The sequence below is a fragment of the Crocuta crocuta genome, unplaced genomic scaffold (genome assembly GCF_008692635.1).
Source record: "Crocuta crocuta isolate KB4526 unplaced genomic scaffold, BGI_CrCroc_1.0 scaffold56, whole genome shotgun sequence".
Classification (NCBI taxonomy): Eukaryota; Metazoa; Chordata; class Mammalia; order Carnivora; family Hyaenidae; genus Crocuta; species Crocuta crocuta.
Window position 1 is genome coordinate 2,645,431 of NW_027531334.1, and position 20,376 is coordinate 2,665,806.

A 20,376-nucleotide genomic window follows, 5' to 3' on the forward strand; every position below is an offset into this window, starting at 1 on the left:
GAGATTAACGCAAGCACAACATCCATTTTGTAGCCTGTGGATCAAGGAGTAATTCAGACTTTCAAGTCTTATTATTTATGAAATACATTTTGTAAGGCTATAGCTGGATCTGAGCAAAGCCAATTGAAAATCTTCTGGAAAGGATTTACCATTCTAGATTCATGGGAAAAGGTCAAAATATCAACATTAACAGGAATTCTTGGAAGAAGTTGATTCTAACCCTTATGGATGACTTTGAGGGTTCAAGACTTGAGTGGAGGAAGTAACTGAGGTTGTGGTGGAAACAACAAGAGAGCTAGAATTAGGAGTAGAGCCTAAAGATGCGACTGAATGGCTACAATCTCATGATACAACTTTAACAAACAAGGAGTTGCTTTTTATGGATGAGCAAAAAAAATGAGATGGAGTCCACCCCTGGTGAAGATGCTATAAAGACGGTTGAAAATGGCAAAAAAATATTTAGAATATGACATAAACTTAGTTAATAATTAGCAGGGTTTGAGGGGATTGACTCCAATTTTGAAAGAAGTTCTGTGAATAAAATATTAACAGCATCGCATGCTACAGAGAAATTCATGAAAGGAAAAATCAGTTGATGCAGCAGACTTCATCACTGTCTTATTTTAAGAAACTGCACAACTACCCCAACCTTCAGTAACCACCACCTTGATCAGTCAGCAGCCATCAACATCAAGGCAGGACCCCACCAGCAAAAAGATTAAGACTTGCTGAAAGCTCAGATTATGGTCTGAAATTTGGGCAATAAAGTATTTTTAAATTTAAGGTATGTACACTGTAGACATAATGCTATTATACACGTAATAGTCTATGCTATAGTGTAAACATAATTTTTATATGCATTGGGAAAGAAAAATTCATTTGACTCACATTATTGCAATATTAGTTTTATTGAAGTGTTCTGGGATTGAAACCACCATATATCTCTGATGTATGCCTGTATGTGAAAGATTATCATTAATTCATAACCTGTCCCAGGTCTTTGGCCAGGCTGGGACACTGACTGGCCAAGGACTGTTGCTACAAGGAGTAATGAGTGTTAACTTCTCCCCTATACAGCTTTTTCTAGAAATGCATCTTTGTTAGCACCTTCTAAGGAGGCAAGCAGCAAGAAGGATAGAAAGTAGTGATGGAGCACTTTAGAACTCCATTTATTAGTGGCTTTATACCTTGTCTGTCTTTGGTTTATGAAATAGTTGTTGATGACTACAATTGTGTGGGGTTCTAGGGTTAAGGAATAAATAAGACAGGATCCTACCCTCAGGAAATTTCTTTATATCATGAGGGGGAGAGGCATAGAAAGAGCTGTGATACAGTGTAATAGAGTTCTATTGTCCTTGAAACATGCAAAAACTATTATTTGACAAATATATTTAGTGCTTATGCTTACGGTTGCCAGATAAATATTACATGAGACATACTTAAACAATGTGGATTTGCTGTTTATCTGAAATTCATATTTAACTGGGAATCTTGTATTTTTGTTAAATATGGAAAACTATTCTGTAGCAGGCACCAATCTAAGAATATTCTTAAGCACCCTATAAAATAAGTGTTCTTAGAATGTGCATGTTACAGAAGAAGAAACCAAGGCATGGAGAGGTTAAATAACTTATCCAAGGTCATATAACTAATTAGAGGTGGAGCCAAGATCGGGACTCAGGCAGTTTAAGCCTAGAGCCCATGCTTTTAACTACTAAAGTAGTTCCATCGGCACCCAAGATGAAGGTACAGTTTACAGAGGTGGTGACCCTGGCTCTGCTTGATCCCAAATTTGCCTGCAACTAAACAAAGGGTGTGAAAAATCCATCTCTCTTTGAAGTCATGACCGCAGTTCTCAAGTCAGTACTCACCTGCCCAGCCATGTTCACTTTGCCACTTCCTGAATTATGGATTTAAGGTTTTCCTCCCCTCAAACATATTGCACCTTCCCTCGCTTTCTAATGAGAACCTCATCTCACATTTCACTAAAAAGATAAAATTTTCCCTGTCTTGTCTCAAACAGATATAACACCCTATGGGGATCCATACGAGTCTTGTCTGCTTTGCCCATTCTTAGAGTTGATGAAAGGTCTGCAATTGTTCAAGGACACTTTTCCCAAAGGCCTCTCGATCCCACCCCTCTCACATCCTCCAATATTTTATTCCTACAATAAACCATCTAGTCTCCTGTACTACCCACTTCCCTCTGTTTACTCAGTTCTTATCAGGAGCACATAAACATGCTCTAGTACCTAACTTAAAATTTTTCCTTAACCTCTTTTTCCTTCCTTTCCGCTCCCCATTTTAGAGGTGATCCTAAAGATTATATTATGCACCTTTAACTTGATGAAGTTTCACATAAGTTTATTCTTCTAATTCCAGAGAAAAAAGGTCATAGAGTACTTTAAAGCCATGTACCCCCGTCTCCATTGCCATATGTTTTCTTTATATATATATTTGTAGCCCCAAAAGGTATTTCACTATTTTTGTTGTTGATAGCATTTTGGTTTGTCCTTTTTCTTACTTTAATTCCTTTCTATATTGTAGTTGTAGAAGATTCTGCCTAAAAATATGTGTGTTTACTATAGGTTTGCTGGTAACAAATTCAGTTTTGGGAGTTTTTTGGAGGGTCTTAAAGTGTCTTCATTTTGCCTTTTTAAAAAATCCTATTTTTGCTGGATGTTTTCTTTTCAAACTTTGATCTCTTTTAATCATGTTTTGTCCTCCATTCTGCCAGCTGCATCTTAAAAAAATTTTTTTTTATATTTATTCATTTTTGAGAGAGCAAGACAGAGTGCAAGCCAGGAGGGGAAGAGAGAGAGAGAGACACACACACAGAATCTGAAGCCGGCTCCAGGCTCTGAGCTGTCAGCACAGAGCCCGATGCAGGGGCTGAAACTCATGAACCACCAGACCATGACCTGAGCCCAAGTCAGATGATTAACTGACTGAGCCACCCCGATGTCCCGTGCCAGCTGCATCTTTTTATTGTTGTTTCTTTGAAACCTGATGTGTCTTTTACCCTGGTTGCCTTTTAAATTTTGTGCTAAAAGGTGAAGTTTCTTCATATGTATCTTGCTTGTGTTCATGGCATTTCTTGAATCTCAATATAGTTTTATTCAGTTTTGGAAAATTCTCAGCCATTATCTACGACAATATTGCTTCTGGCCCATCTTATTACTTGTTTCTTCTGGGATTCCAGTTCTATGTACATTAACCCTTATCACTGTGTCCCATACATATTTTACACACATACCACCCTTTTGGTATTTTTCATCCTTCTTTTCTTTCTCTTGCTTTGGTCTGACTACTTTATCTGATTTCTGTTCCCGCTTCATAATTCTAGTTGTGTCTAGTTGCTTTCAAACTAATCTATTGAATTTTTAATTTGTCATTTTATTTTTCAGTCCTACAATTTTATTTTTTCCACTCGCTTTTTTTTTTTTTTTTACAAATTCCAGATGACTTCTTACATTTCTTATAGTGCCTTCAAATTCCTTAAATATATTAATCTTGGTTATTTGAGATTGATTTTGTATCAATATCTCATGTTTTTTTCTTTGATCTGTTTGTTCTTTTGATTTTCAATCAAGTCTGGTCTTAGCTAGTATGCCTAGGGTGATGGTGGTGTTTTTTTAAATTGAATAATTGGCCTTGTATGTGAAAAACTGTAGCATTAGCTTGAGAATCTGTATATTGCCACTGTCTCTTGGGAATTTATTTTTGTTCTGGAAAACAGCTAAATCATTTTCATACAGTCAGTGATGGAGATGACTCATACTTGTAGGGTATAGTGTTCTAGTGTTGCAATAAAAAGCCCAGTGGGAGGTGTGTTTATAGTGGCTCCTTCTCCTTGGACAACTTTGGGAACTGTCTCCCTCTCCCTAACCCCATGAGACAACATATTGCTCTGCTGAATTTCTAAGCCTCTCAGATGCCACTTTCAGAACTGGTAGTTGCCTCAGGGAGAAGAGCAATGCCCTAGACTCAAAACTAGCTCTGAACACCATGACCTATAAAACTGTATTATTAAATACTGCATATGCAGAATAATACTTGAAATAAAATGGAACTCCGTAGGTAGTCAGAAGTGATATCTTCCTTGTATTGACTTCTGAATGGAAGCAAATTATTGTAAGATGTTTTATTATTGTATAATCACAGAGTTGCATATAAATGGACAATGAGTTACGTTTTCCTATCTATAATCATAGAAGTCCTATAAAAACGGATGTATTACAACATCTATTTTAGGTTCTAAAATTTGAGGAATAAAAAATCCTCATGTGGTCATATGTATCTTACATTCAAGTACTACAATTCTATGTTATTTATCTCTTTTCCAGGGTGGCTATGATTCTGGTTTTCTATATCACTGTGCCTTCTCCCCATATGACAAAAATGTAGAAGAGAAGGATGAACCTTTTGATTTTCATTTTCTTGAAGATACAGAGGATAATCCCATCCATACTATCACTTTCAGGTGAACAAAATTTCAGAAGGCTTAAAAAAATTCCATTTGTGTTTATGTTGTCGTACGTTATGAATGTTGCTCATTTTTAAAGATTTGTCTGAATGGAGGGGCATTCAAATATTTTCTTCTTTAAAAAATTTTAATGCTTATTTATTTATTTATTTATTTTAAATGTTTTATTTATTTCTAGGAGAGAGAGAGAGACAGCGTGAGCAGGGGAGGGTCAGAGAGAGAGAGGAAGACACAGACTCTGAAACAGGCTCCAGGCTCTGAGCTGGCAGTCAGCCCAGAGCCCGACGCGGGGCTCGAACCCACGAACCGTGAGATCATGACCTGAGCGAAAGTCGGACGCTCAACCGACTAAGCCACCCGGGCGCCCCGATGCTTATTTATTTTTGAGAGAGGGAGGTAGGAGCAGAGAGAGAGAGAGGGAGACACAGAATCTGAAGCATGCTCCAGGCTCTGAGCTGTCAGCACAGAGTCTGATGTGGGTCTTGAACCCATGAACTGTGAGATCATGACCTGAGCTGAAGTCAGACACTTAATTGGCTGAACCACCCAAGCGCTCCAAACATTTTCTAGTTAAATAAACTGAATGAATGAATAGAATCAAACTAATCATGAAACGGTATTTCAAGTCCCTCTATCAAATATTCTGTCAGAATTTCTGTTTATCACACAACTGGTTTGCATGGACTTACTTTCTGCTACTTAGGAGGATGCTTCTGTGTGGTCAGATAACGAAGGTTCAGATGTTACAGTGATCCTGGAGAAATCACAAATTGAATACTTAGTCCTTTGATAATTGAGAATTAAGCACATAGGCCAGTCATTCTTTTGAAGATCAAATATAATAGCTCCAAATTTCAAATTGGCTTTTTCCCCCTTCTGCCTTTTTGTAGTAGTTTGTGAGGACTTCTGTAATTTGTTAGGGTTTGAAAATGTGAATTGGGGGGAGAGGCACAATGAAGTCCATAACATCTTTCTTATTAAAATTCAATCATGTGTCATTAATTTAAAATTATATATCTGGGGTGCCTGAGTGGCTCATTCTATTGAGCGTCTGCCTTCTGCTCAGGTCATGATCTCGGGTCCGTAAGCTCGAGCCCTGTATTGGGCTCTGTGCTGACAGGTTGGAGCCTGGAGCCTGCTTCAGATTCTGTATCTTATTCTCTCTGTGCCCCCCTCCCACTTGCGCTCTGTCTGGCTCTGTCTTAAAAAATAAATAAATGTTTAAAAAGGTATAAACTTATATATCTAATTCATATGAACCATTTATGTTTCATAGCATTAACCAAGATCTCATGTTTTGTGGAATGCAAAATGGAGCAATTCGAGTCTATATCCTAAGTTCGAATAATCCTTCAGTGAAAAATATGGTGGACTACTGGCATTTCAATCTCCACGACAATGATTATGGATGTGTTAAAGGCATATCTACTAGTTTTGATGACCGTTTCTTGGTGACTACTGGAGCAGATAGTAATATCTTTGTTTTCACCATTTTTTCTGAATTTGAACTAACGAAAGCCGTTAAAGCCAAAGTGCCATCTCCCAGGGTATGTAACTAATAACAATGATAAAAAATATTTTAAAATAGTATTGTTAGGAGAGGGGGCAAGATGGCGGAGAAGTAAGGAGCTCCGTACTTGCACTCGCGCCCATACATCACACAGAAAAGATCTGAAGCCATTGGAAACCTTACAAAACCTGAGAGATTGGGAGAAAAAGGACGCAGAATCCACTGAGAGAGCCTTCTAACGTGAGTGCGAACCGGGGAAGATAAAATCNGAGGACTGAGGATGTGGGGGGGAGGGAGGGGATGGGCATAGAGGAGGACACTTATGGGGATGAGCACTGAGTGTTATGTGGAAACTAATTTGACAATAAACTATTTGTAAAAAAAAAATAAATAAAAAAATAAAATAAAATAGTATTGTTAAATTACTCATTCTTTAAAAACTGAAAGCTCTTGGGGTGTCTGGGTGGTTCAGTCAGTTAAGCATCTGACTTCAAGCCAAGTCATGATCTTGAGGTTCACGGGTTCAAGCCCTGCACTGGGCTCTGTGCTGATAGCTCAGAGCCTGGAGCCTTCTTCAGATTCTGTGTGTGTGTGTGTGTGAAAAATAAGTAAACATAAAAAAAAAAAAACCCTAAGAACCCTGAGACACTTTTGCCTTATAGCCTATTCTTCCTATCCATAGTATAGTTTTGACTTTCTGTTGTCTGTTATTAAATATTAAAGTCATTGAATTCCCTTATAACACTAAAGGTATAGAATCCCCCAAATTAAAAAGACTGAGTCAATTTTTCTATATCAACCACTTTCTTGATAAAAATTTCTGTTTTCAAAATGTATGATATTTCAGATATGTAGTTTGGTTTTAACTTATTGACTTATTGAAGGGGCATACATGGGATGTATACCATAATTTGTTTGTTTGAAAACGGTTGTAAAAATATTAGTCTTCAGCATTAGAATATGACAATGTGGATCATGACCAAAGAGTCAGTTAAATTATTCTGTTCTTAGTAGAATGTATCATTGGTTTTGTAATGAAGATTGATGGTTTAGATCCCCAAATTATATCTGTTTGCCCTACCATAGGACCCGAATTTTCTATTATCAGAGTGATGCTTTTGGATAAAATCACTAAAACAATTAGAATTGCTCCTAAAAAATAGAAATTGTATTAGAAAGACCGTAGTTAAAATTCCTAAGAACACATTGACATCTCATTTAACAGGTAACCAGTTTCAAGAGAATATACAAAAAAGGTGGGGAAGATTTTTATTTTTATTCATAGAAGCAAAATTTGGAGGATAGACTGTTGTCAAAAGAGATCCCACTTAGGAAGAAGAATTACGGAAGGGAAAGTATATGAACAAGACAATCTTTGTCTTTCTACCTAGTGCCAGCTCTCTCTATGGATATCTATATTGGTTAGAAAAAATGCATTCTACATTTGTATGATAGCATCCTTTTATTTATGACTTCAATCAATATTTCTTATTTCATTGGTGGAATCTGCTTTAAAGAAGGCAATATCAGAAAGTACTGAATCAATAGAGATCTAAGGTCTGCATAGGTCTGAGAGTTTTACTTTAGAACCGGCTGGGAACCCCTTAAAAGCACAGATGCCTGAGCCCCATTCAAGAGCAATTAAATCAGAATATCTGAAAGGGAGGCCCAGGTTTCAGTATTTTATAAAATACCTTCCCCCTTCCCCCAGCCCCCATGATTCTGAGGTGCAGCCACAATTGAGAACAATTGGCATGCATTTTGGCACAGTTGGCAGTAACTCTGTTTAACTCAAATTTATTGTAAACTGCTGAGGCCAGGAGATAGTTGGCTGAATATCAGTATCAAATCCTGGAAATCACACTGCTAATGGAGAACAAAGAGGCTTGGCTCTAGGCAATAAAAGAATTAAATACAATTGTATCAAGCATAGAATCAAGTATATTCTATCAAATGTGTGTATGTAACTACAATGTATAAGCCACCACTGTCTCTTGCATTGGTCATGTCTTACCACTTCACTTATACTAAACTCCTAAACCTTGAGGCACCTGACTGGCTCAGTCGGTAGAACATATGACTCTTGATCCTGGGGTTGTGAGTTGAAGCCCAACCTTGGATACAGAGATGAGTTAAAAATAAAATCTTAAAAAAAAAAAAAGTTCTATGAGTGCCTGGGTGTTCTAGGAGTGCATGTTCTCTCTCTCTCTCTCTCTCTCTCTCTCTCTCTCTCTCCCCCTCTCCCTCTCTCTCCCTCTCCCTTTCCCTCTCTCAAATAAATCTAAAAAATAAAAAAGTTCTAAACTTTATCTTACACAAAAATATATAGATGTATATACCATATGTATAAAGACTAGTACTTTAATAAAACAACTTGGTCAAAAGAGAGTCCTTATTTCTTTACAATGAATGACGGTAAAACAGAGACCTATGTGTTATGAAAAAGAACAAAGCATGAATTCAATTTACTTAGCTAGCGACCTAAGACTCTTTGGTTCACTGTATTATAATTCTTTTTTTCCTTAAATTTTACAGCATAGCATAGTATCTGAATAAACAAAGTACTTTTAAGTGATTTATTTCATAGTTCCCTTCATTTAAACAACTGTCCTTTCTAAAAGGAGATTCAGATTTCTGATTTCATCTTTCTCAAAGATGGGAACTATATTATTCTGTGCATTTCTCACTGTATGTCTTTTCTAAATAAGATAAAGTGAAATGTTTAAAGTTTAAAAAATACTGCATGTCAAATATACTCAAAAATTTTTTAATTAAAAATATATGTTTAGTTTATTTTATTTGGAGAGAGAGCATGAGCAGGGAAGGGTCAGAGAGAGACTGAGAGAGAGAATTCCATGCTGGCAGTGTAGAGCCCAATGTGGGGCTCAGTCCCATGAACAGTGAAATCCTGACTCCAGCCAAAATTAAAAGTTGGATGCTTAACTGACTGAACCACCCTGATGCCCCTAAAAAATATATTTTAAAATCTTCCTATACACATATAAGGAATTTGGGGGAGAATTAAGCACATATAAAAGAGGATATGCTAAAAAACAGCATTTAAAATAAATGGCCTAGAGAATTTTTGCATGTATTCTTTGTTAATAACACATGATGTTAGTAATCCAAAATTCACATTTTGGAGGGGAATTATGGTGATCCTAACATTTTGCAAGCATATGATTTTAAGAATTTTTCTATGTATCTCTTTAAATCTAGCAGAAACAAAGAAGTTTAGTCCAGTGCCATCCACCCTCCCCAACCCCCCCCCCTCAGTTTTCCCAGGATTATTTCTTCTGAAACTACTTTGCAAGCCTATAATTATTAGAAATTGGCAGAGGGAAAAAGCTCAGTTTACTTCCTATTAGATATTTTAAGAGAAATATGTAATTTAAAAGGGTTAACCACTTCTCCCCTTTCTACAGTTTGGAATCGAAGCAGAGCCAATTCCAGAAGATATTGAAGATCCCAAAGCCTATAGGTATGGGAATTTTTGATAAATACTAGCCCTGAGCTGTTGCAAAACAACATTTTATAGAAGTTCACCAAGCCAAAGGATTTTCCAAATTATTGAATCCTTATTTCCTCTTAGGCTGTTTCTATATCATATTATCCTTTTAAATTTCTGTTTTCAGTATTGAGAATGCTAGAAGAAAAAGAGAACATGATAAGTTAATGAAAGAAATGGAAGAATTAAAAGCTGGGAAGAGAGAAAAACTTACAGCTTTGAGGAATGAATTTTGGAATCTTATGGAAATGAATAAAGAATTACCAAAGCATATGCAGTTTAAGCGAACAGTAAGCCTAAGTTAAAGTTGACTTTAATTTTTAACATACACTATTTTTTGGATCAAGACTACAATTTTTCTGATAAGTAGAAACACTTAGTAAATCTTTAAACCTCCCTTTATCTGGCCAGTGTGTTGGCAGCAACTAAAATACTGTAGAGTTTGACATACAACTTGGTTTGAATACAGAAGAGCCTCTTTATATAAGATAGTTTACTTCTGGATTTAGGTACCTCACTTTTCTGTTTTCTCTTTTGGTAACAAGATATATAAATACAGGTTTGAATCTGGTTATCAACCCTTCCTATACATAGTCAAGATATCTAACCTTTGTATAAGTACACACGTGTTTTGTTTTTCTGTGATTCCATTTCTGTAATTCAACAGATCTATCAAAAAGATAGTACCTAGTTGGCCCACAAAGTTTCTGAAAGATGATTTAGTATAGTTATAGCTATGGGGACAACTAACAAATTATTTAAGCTAATTTTGTATTAATGTTTTTCTTTTCTGACTTATCACAAAGCTCCTACTACCTGTTAGTGATTTTTTTTTCCATTGTGTACTTCTTCCTAAGTGCAATTGCTGTCAAGAACTAATCATTTTTTTTAATGCTTTATTTATTTCTGAGAGAGAGAGAGAGACAGCATGAGCAGGGGAAGGTCAGAGACAGAGGGAGATACATAATCTGAAACAGGCTCCAGGCTCAGAGCTGGCTGTCAGCACAGAGCCCGACGCATGAACCGTGAGATTATGACCTGAGCCAAAGTCGGATGCTTAACCGACTGAGCCACCCAGGCACCCCTGTCATGAACTAATCGAATAAAAAGCCAGAATTTATCATCCTGACTATAATCTTTAATTCTTGAAGCACCTAGCGCATTCCATATAAAAAATTCTCTGGTGAAATCATAATGGCTAACTCATTATATTGCTTAAAAGACCAAATTGTAATGGTTAAAAGATGTTTATGCTATTTTACTAAGAATAAGTTGGACAGGGGCACTTGGGTGACTTAGTCGGTTAAGCAACTGACTTCAGCTCAGGTCATGATCTCATAGTTTGTGGGTTTGAGCGCTGTGTCGGCTCTGTGCTGACAGTGTGGAGCCTGGAGCCTCCTTCAGAATCTGTGTCTTTCTCTCTCTGCACCTCCCCTGCTCATGTTCTCCTCTCTCTCTCTCTCTGTCTCACAAAAATAAATAAAATATTTTAAAAATGAAAAAAAGTAATAGGTGGACATTTACAGACAGAATAAGGGTAAAATAATTCAAAATAAAGAACACCTGAGGGGAATTCTATGGCTAAGCCTTTTTACATACATAATTACTTAAAATAGAAACACCCCTGGGAAGAATAACTACTATTTACAATTTAGTCTGAATGAGGGCCCTAATATTTTTCCAGGAGTAAAGATAAAAAACATGACACCCCCTCCCCCCCAAGTTATCTTCTGGGAGAAATGGCTCCTTCGGTGACTGACATCCAGCTATAACTTGGTGACCTCAAGAAGACATCAAAGACTTAGCTGTCTTTCCTGGGTGAGGTCACATGGGAAGTAATGCCATGAACTTCTACCCTGTGCCCAGCTGGTTATATATCACTAGTTGCTTTGGAGTGGTGGAAGTATTTTTTTTTTTAAACTCTATACACTCTCCAAATATTCTGTTATCATACATTGCTTTTACTGTGGGAAAATCTTTTAATATACAACTTTATTTGCAGTATTGTTAATTATTTCTGAGAACCTTTCTCCATATTTTGTGGAAGTAAAATTAAAAGTATGTTATTTTTTTTTTCTAGAACAGAGAGAATTAATGTTTGGAGGAAAATTATAACACAATATGAAATTGAGTACAAAATGTAATCTGTATCTGTGTATAAATAGGATCGATAATGTGCATTGGTAAATGTATTTTCAATGAATTTCAAAGAATAAATCTACTTATTTGTAGGATTTTGATTTAGATTCCAAGATTCGTGCTGAGATTGGCAGAAAAACTGCTCGCAAAATTCAACAAGTGGAAAAAGAATTAGAGTGGGAAAAAGAGAAACATCGACTTGGCCTTGCGAAGCTACAGAACAGGTAGGATCCATATTTCCTGCAGGTTAAGAGATTTGAGAACATGTATTTGAATGAATTTGTTCACAGTGGCTTAATCAAAGTGGTCAGGTAAGAAAAACCCTGAAGTACCTTCTAACTCTTGAAGTCTCTAGGAATCCTCTTGCTACTGCTATTGATATCTTCTTGAGCCTTCTGTGAAATTTAAATCTGGGAAAATTGTTTATTAATTACATTTTTCAACTCAATACCCCAAAAATGATTTAGAAATGGGCAGAAAACATGAACAGACATTCCTCCAAAGGAGACATCTAGATAGCCAACAGGCACATGAAAGGATGCTCAACATCACTCATCAGCAAAATTCAAATCAAAATCACAGTGACTTGAAACATATTACACTGTAGGTTAACTAAATAGAATTTAAATAAAAACGTGAAACAACAACAACAACAAAAGAATGCTACAGAATAACCAAGTTTCTTCAACAAATACATTGCCTGAAGAAATAAGAGGGATGGAATAAAAGAAACTCAAGAAGTATACCAATAAAATATCCACCAATGTGTGAATCTTATTTGGATTCTGATTCAAATAAATCAATTTAAAAAAAGCATTTTTGAATCAAAGAGAATATTTGAACACAAAGTGGATATTAGATATTAAATAATTACTATTAATTTTCCTAAATATAATGATATTGTGGTACTTTTTTAAAAAGAATTCTTATTTGAAGTATTTATGGGCAAAATGATATAATACTGGCATATGTTTTGATATTCCAAGCAGAAAAAAAGTGAAGGAATAGATACATAAAATTGGAAAAAAAAGCTGATAACTTTTTAATATGATCTGATGAATTTGTAGGAATTCACTATATATATGTATATATATATATTCACCATCTACTTTTATGTATGTTCAAACTTTCCATAATAAATTTTCTCTTTAAAAATGTATTCAACATTCCCATATCATAGGACATTTACTTCTGGTTTTTTAATATTAAGCAGTATGCTATAATATACCTGCATATATATGTATATATATGCACACACACACACACATATATATGCACACACACACATATACACACACACATATAGTTACATACTAATGCTTTCTTTTAGTTCTACAGAGTAGATTTTGAAGAGTAGAATTACTAGACCAAAGGTGTATATGCATTTTTTAATTTAAAATCAGTTGCCATATTTCTTTCCAAAAAGGTTGTAACTTTTTACATTTCCATTAGCAATGTATATAACTTTATCCTGTCATGCTTACCAATATTTGAGGCTAATAGTACTTTTTTTTTTTANTCTCTGGTATCTTTGTTCCTTGCAACCTTTCCTTCAGAGCATGAGGCTAATAGTACTTTTAAAGTTTACTGTCTGATGTAAAATAATGTAGCTAATTGTTTTTTAATTTACATTTCCTTAACTACTAGGGATGTTTAGCACATATTTTGTGTTTAATAGTCAATTAGATGTGAATTGCATGTTAATATTCTTATAACTTTCTATTGGGATATTTTCATCACCAATTTATGACTTTGTGTAATAGACATTAACTTTTTATTTATCATGTGTGTTTAAAATATGTTTTATTATCTATTATTTTCCTATAAACTTTGTTGATATGTTTTTCAAGGTGATATATTTTAATGTATATATAGCTAAATATGTCTCTCTTTCCTTTAATATATTTTGGGTTTCCCATCTTGGCTAAAAATTTCTCTCCAACTTAAATTATACATATAGTCTTCAAATTGTTCTTCCAAATTTGTATTATTTAATCTTTATTTTATTTTCATTTTTATTTTCTTAAAAAACTTTTTCATGCCTATGTACAGTGACCCCACTGGGTCAAGGTGAGGTAAGGAAGGTGTCCTCTCTCTCTTCTTTTAAATGTTTATTTTTGAGAGAGCAGGAGAGAAAGAGAGAGAGGGAAAGAGAGAGAGTCTGTGTGCATGCATAGGCAAGCAGGTCAGGAGTAGAGAGAAAGGGAGACAGATTATCTAAAGCAGGCATTGCACTGACAGCAGAGAGGTCCAAGAGGGACTAGAAGGAGCCACAAGATGGTGACCTGAGCCAAAGTTGGATGCCTAACCGACTGAGGCACCCAGGTGCCCCGTATTACTTAATCTCTAAAAAAAAATATTGAGTATTCCATTAGGAATGTATTAATCAAGCTTCTAAAGGACTTACTTATTTTATTGAACTTTTTAAGAATCAGGTTTTGGACTTATTTATCCTATTTATAATTTTTTTCCATTTTATTAACTCAAATTTTAGCTTTAAGCACCTATTTTATTTTGATATTATGTCTGTTTTTGAAAATGCCTCAGTGGGGTGCCTGTGTGGCTCAATCGGGTTAAGCGACCAATTTCAGCTCAGATCATGATCTCACAGTTTGTGAGTTCCAGCCGCGTATAGGGCTCTGTGCTAACAGCTTGGAGCCTGGGGCCTGCTTCGGATTCTGTCTCCCTCTCTCTCTTCCTCTTCCCCACTCGCACACCACTATACCCCTCTCTCTCTCTCTCTCTCTCAAAAATAATAAATAAACATTGAAAAAATGCCGTGAGACGGATATTAAGTCTCTTTCTTTATATTTTTAACTACAGGGACATTTAAAGCTAAGCATATTCCCTTGAGTATTTTTGCAGTGTTCCATAGGTTTTGAAACATTTTTTAAATTTTTAAAAAAATGTTTATGTATTTTTGAGAAAGAGAGAGAGCGAGCGAGCATGAGTGGGGGAGGGGCAGAGAGAGAGAGGAAGACACAGAATCTGAAGCAGGTTCTAGGCTCTGAGCTGTCAGCACAGAGCCTGACGCAGGGCACAAACCCATGAACCTTGAGATCATGACCTGAGCTGAAGTCAGATGCTTAACCGACTGAGCCACCCAGGTGCCCCAGGTTTTGAAACTCTTAATTATTTCTGGATAGTTTGTAATCAAGCTTTTATTGATCTAAGAATTATTTAAGATATATACGTATAAATAAATGTATTTCTGAGAAAATGCGTATTAAAATTTTTCATTGTAAAAAGAAAACCCACGATGAGATATCCCTTCATACCTGTCAGAATAGCTAAACTAAAAAACATCAGAAACAGCAAATGTTGGTGAGGATGCAGAGGAAAAGGAACCATTGTGCACTATTGGGAATGCAAACTGGTGCAGCCGCCTTGAAAAACAGTATGGAGCTTCCTCAACAAGTTAAAAATAGAACCATCCCATGATCCAGTAATCGCACTATTGAATATTAACTCAAAAAAATTTTTTAAATGCTAATTCACAGGGATAAATGCACCCCTCTGTTTATAACAGCATCATTTATAATAGCCCAGTTATGAAAATGGCCCGTGTCCATCAACTGATGAACAAAGAAGATGGAATATTATTCAGCCATAAGAAAGAATGAAATCTTGCCATTTGAAATAATATAGGTTAGAGTTAGAAAGTATGAATAAATCAGTCACAGAAAGGCAAATACCATATGACTTCATTCACAGAATTTAAGAAACAAAACAAATGAGCAAAGGAAAGGAAAAACAGAGAGATATAAACCAAGAAACAGACTCAACTACAGAGAACAAACTGGCAGTTGCCAGAGGGGAGGTGGGTGAGGGGATGGGTAACATAGGTGATGGGATCAAGGAGGGCACTTGTAATGAGCACCGAGTGATGTACGGAAGTGTTGAATCACTATATTGTACACTTGAAACTAATAGAACACTGTATGTTAAGTCTACTGGCATGAAAATTTAAAAAAATAAAAAATTTTTTAATAAATAAAATTAGATTTTTTACAAACCAAATTATGAAATACATATTTATTCTTTGTTTTTGACAAATTATTTTATACCTACTTAACAAATGAGCATGTACCTTAAAAAAATCAAAAATAAAATCAAAAGATTTATAATGAGAGCCAACAACTTTCTATCCAATCTCTCTCATGTACCAATAGGACTATTCAAAGAAAATTGCTTTTTTGTTGTCTTTTTGAGATAGAATTTACATTCGGCAAAATGCATAAATTCTAACTGAACAGCTTAATAAATTTTATAGATATATATATACACATACATCCACTACCCAGATTAAGAACATTCATAGCATTCCAGAAAGTTCCCTTGTGACCACCTCCCAGGAAATATCTATTCTCCAGAGATGAATGTTTATCACATTAATTTGGTCTGTGAACTTCATACAAATTGAATGTTGCAGTACTAAATCTTGTATTTCGTTTCTTTAACTTAGCATCATGCCCAAGATCATCTATGTTGTTGCAGGTAGCAGTAATTTATTCTTTTTCATTGCTTTGCAATAGTCTTAATGCTTATACCATGATTTATTTATCCATTCTATTGATGGATATTTGAGTTATTTCTATATTTTGGCTATGATGAATGGCTATGACCATTCTTGTGCATGCTTTTTGGTGGACATATACACTTCTTTGTTATATAATCAAGAATGGAACTGCTGGGTGAAGATTATATGCATGTTTGGCTTTATTAGATAAAGCCAGACAATTTTCCAAAAATGGTTCAACCAATTTATACCATGACAATCAGTGTATGAGAATTCACGTTGATCCCCACTGTATTTAGCTTCTTAGGGCTTCCATAACAAAGTACAGCAGACTGATTGGTTTAAAATAAGAGGCAAAGGTTATGAAGGCTGGAAGTCCAAAATCAAAGGGTTGGTTCAGTTGGAGTGCATTTTCTTAGAGGGGAGATATGTTTTTATTTATTTATATTGAAGTATAATTGGCATTTGATGTTATATTAGTTTCAGATGAACAACATATTGATCCAACAATTCTATGTATCACTCAGTACTCACCAAAATAAGTATAGTCACCATACACGATCATAATATTATTGATTATATTCCCTATGCTGTACTTTTCATCTCCATGACTTTTTTATTTGTAACTGGAAGTTTGTTAATTGCCTTTGTTTTTTTTAAAGTAATCTTTACACCCAGCATGGGGCTCGAAGTCACAATCCCAAGATCAAGAGTTTCACACTTTACCAACTGATCCAGCCCAGGCACTCCTATTAATCTCTTCTTAATCCCCTTTGCCCTTTGTCTATTTCATCCATCCACCCACCCATCTCCTCTCTAGTTTGTTTTCTGTATTTAAGAGTCTGTTTTTGTTTGTTCATTTTTTTTGTTTTTTAAATTCTGCATGTAAGTTAAATCTATGGTATTTGTCTTGTCTGACTTATTTCACTTTGCGTAATATCCTCTAGGTCCATCCAGGTTGTTGGAAGTGGCAAAATCTCATTCTATTTTATGGTTGAGTAATATTCCATTGTGTGTGTGTGTGTGTGTGTGTGTGTATGTGTGTATTAATATATACATACCATATCTTTATCCATTCATCTATCAATGGACACTTGAGTTGCTTTCTTATCTTGGCTATTATAAATACTACTGCTGTAGCATAGGGGTGCATATATCTTTTCAAATTTGTGTTTTTGTTTTCTTTGAGTAAATAGCCAGTAGCGGAATTATTGGGTCATAATGGTAGTTCTACTTTTAATGTTTTGAAGAACCTCCATATTGTTTTCCACAGTGGTTGCACCAAGTTACATTCTCACCAACAGTGTGTGAAGATTCCCTTTTTTCTACATCCTCACCAACACTTGTTATTTCTTTTTGATATTAGTCATTCTGACAGGTGTGAGGGAATATTTCATTGTGGTTTTGATTTGTATTTCTCTGGTGATTAGTGATGTTGAGCATGTGTCTGTTGGCCATCTCTTTGTCTTTGAAAAATTATCTATTCAGGTCCTCTGCCCATTGTTTAAAAAAGTAAACTCTATGCCCAGCATGAGATTTGAACTCATCACCCTGAGTTGAAGAGTCACATGCTCTACCAATTAAGTCATCCAGGTGCGCCATCCTTTGTCCATTTTTGAATTGGACTGTTTGGGGGTTTTTTGGTGCTGAGTTGTATAAATTCCTTATGTATTTTGAATGTTAACCTCTGATCGGTTATATCATGTGCAAATGTCTTCTTTCATTCACTGGGTCGCCTTTATGATTTGCTGTTTCCTTTGCTGTAAGAGCTTTTTATTTTGTTGTAGTCTCAACAGTTTATTTTTGCTTTTGTTTCCCTTGCCTCAGGATAAATATCCATAAATGTTGCTGAGGGTGGTGTCCAAGAGACTACTGCCTATGTTCTCTTCTAGGAGTTTTATGGTTTCAGCTCTCACATTTAGGTCCTTAATCCATTTTGAGTTTATTTTTGTGTATGGTGTAAGAAAGTGTTTCAGTTTCATTCTTTTACATGTAGTTGTCCAGTTTTCCCAGCACTGCTTGCTGAGCAGACTGTTTTTTCCCATTGTGTATTCTTTTCTCCTTTGTTATAGATTAACTGACCATATAAGCATGAGTTTATTTCTGGGCTCTCCATCTTGTTTCATTGATGTATGAGTCTATTTTTGTGTCAGTACCATACTATAGCTCTGTAGCATATCACGGAATCTGGGATTGGCATACATCCAGCTTTGTTGTTTTTTCTCAAGATTGCTTTGGGTATTTGAAGTCTTTTGTGGTTCCATGCAAATTTTAGGGTTATTTGTCTGGTTCCGAGAAAAATGCTATTTATTAGTTTCTTCTGAGACCTGGATAGGAGAATCTGCTCCATGCCTCTTTGAGCTTCTAGTGAATTGCCATTAAACTTTGGTGTTCCTTCCTATAGATGCATTATTCCAAATCTTCTGCCTTTATGTGGTGGTTTCTCTCCATTTTCCCCCCACATAATCTTCCATCTCTGCATGTCAAAGTTCCCACTTTTTAGAAACACAGCAGCATGTTGGATTAGGACCACTCTAATGATTTCATTTCTTTTTTTTTTTTTTAATTTTTTTTTAATGTTTTATTTATTTCTAGGAGAGAGAGAGAGAGACAGTGTGAGCAGGGGAGGGTCAGAGAGAGAGGGAGTCACAGACTGAAACAGGCTCCAGGCTCTGAGCTGGCAGTCAGCATAGAGCCCGACGCGGGGCTCGAACCCATGAACTGCGAGATCATGACCTAAGCGAAAGTCGGACGCTTAACCGACTAAGCCACCCAGGCGCCCCACTAATGATTTCATTTCAACTTGATTACCTCTGTCAGGATCCTATTTCCAGATAAGGTCACATTCTGAGAGAGACTGGGAGATTTCAAAGTATTTTTTTTGGGTAGACACAATTCAACCATAACGCTCATGCTTGCCATCACCTGATATTGTCATCTCTTTAAATTACAGCCATTATTCATTTTTAAAATTGTATTGTAAGAGTTTACATCTAACAATCTAGATATCTAGAGATACCTCCTAGATAGGAATCTTTTGTCTTGTAGATGAATGACCCATGTATTTGTGACACATGTATATATATGACACACTGTGTGTGTGCATGCCTGTAAAACATCTTGCTGTAATCTGTGGTTTTCCTTTTCATTCTCTTAATAGTGTCTTTTTTTGAGAAGTTTTTAACTTTAACAAAGTTCATTTTATCAATATTTTCCTTTATGGTTTATGCTTTTATGTTGTAACTAAGGAATCTTTGACTATTCCCAGTTCATGAAATAATTATATGTTTTATTCTAAAAGCATCATTGTTTTGCCATTATCTATATTGGTTTTTGGGGGGAGGTGTAGGATGGAGATCATGTATCATTTGTTTCTATATGGATATTCAATTGACCTAGTATCATTTGTTGAAAGGCCATCCTTTCTTCACTAGATTATATTGATAGTTTTGTCATAAATCAGGTAAATATATAAATATATATATATACACATATACATACCCCATCTATATATCCATATAATATATCCATCTCAGAACTCTTATTTTAATTATTCTTGACAATTGATACTATAAATCCTATGGATTTGTTCTTCATCTTCAATATTGTGCAGATCCTTTGAATAGTGAATGGAATCAACTTGTCAATTTTCATAAAGAAATCTAAGATGTTGACTAAATTACATTGAATCTATAGATCAATTTCAACATGATATCTAAAAATAAATATTAAGTCTTTCAATCCACAAATATGATAGATCTTATCTTGAAAATAATTCACTTTTAATATCCTTTCTAGTGGTTGTAACCATACATCTAAATAATGTATTTCTATAAATTTATTAATCATTATTTATTGATTTTCTAGTATTATAGGTAAGGATTTTGTTTATTTTTTTAATGTTTTATTTATTTCTAGGAGAGAGAGAGAGAGAGAGAGAGAGACAGTGTGAGCAGGGGAGGGTCAGAGACAGAGGGAGTCACAGACTGAAGCAGGCTCCAGGCTCTGAGCCGGCAGTCATCACAGAGCCCGACGCAGGGCTCGAACCCACGAACCGCGAGATCATGACCTAAGCGAAAGTCGGATGCTTAACCGACTAAGCCACCCAGGCGCCCCGGATTTTGTTTACTTTAATATGCTCATACAGGGGGCCCTGGGTGGCTCAGTCAGTTAAGTGCCCCACTTTGGCTCAGGTCATGATCTCACGGTTGGTG

The 20,376-nt window shown here is 35.6% G+C and overlaps 1 protein-coding gene across 1 annotated transcript in view; it reads left to right on the plus strand.

Moving 5' to 3' along the window:
- CFAP44 (cilia and flagella associated protein 44) overlaps positions 1-20,376 on the plus strand; it is a 123,079-nt gene that overhangs the window by 47,369 nt on the left and 55,334 nt on the right. Inside the window, exons 18-22 of the mRNA XM_077771886.1 lie at positions 4,347-4,483; positions 5,763-6,033; positions 9,422-9,477; positions 9,632-9,794; positions 11,737-11,867. Coding sequence (XP_077628012.1) covers positions 4,347-4,483; positions 5,763-6,033; positions 9,422-9,477; positions 9,632-9,794; positions 11,737-11,867 — 758 coding nt within the window. The remainder of the gene's footprint in view (positions 1-4,346; positions 4,484-5,762; positions 6,034-9,421; positions 9,478-9,631; positions 9,795-11,736; positions 11,868-20,376) is intronic.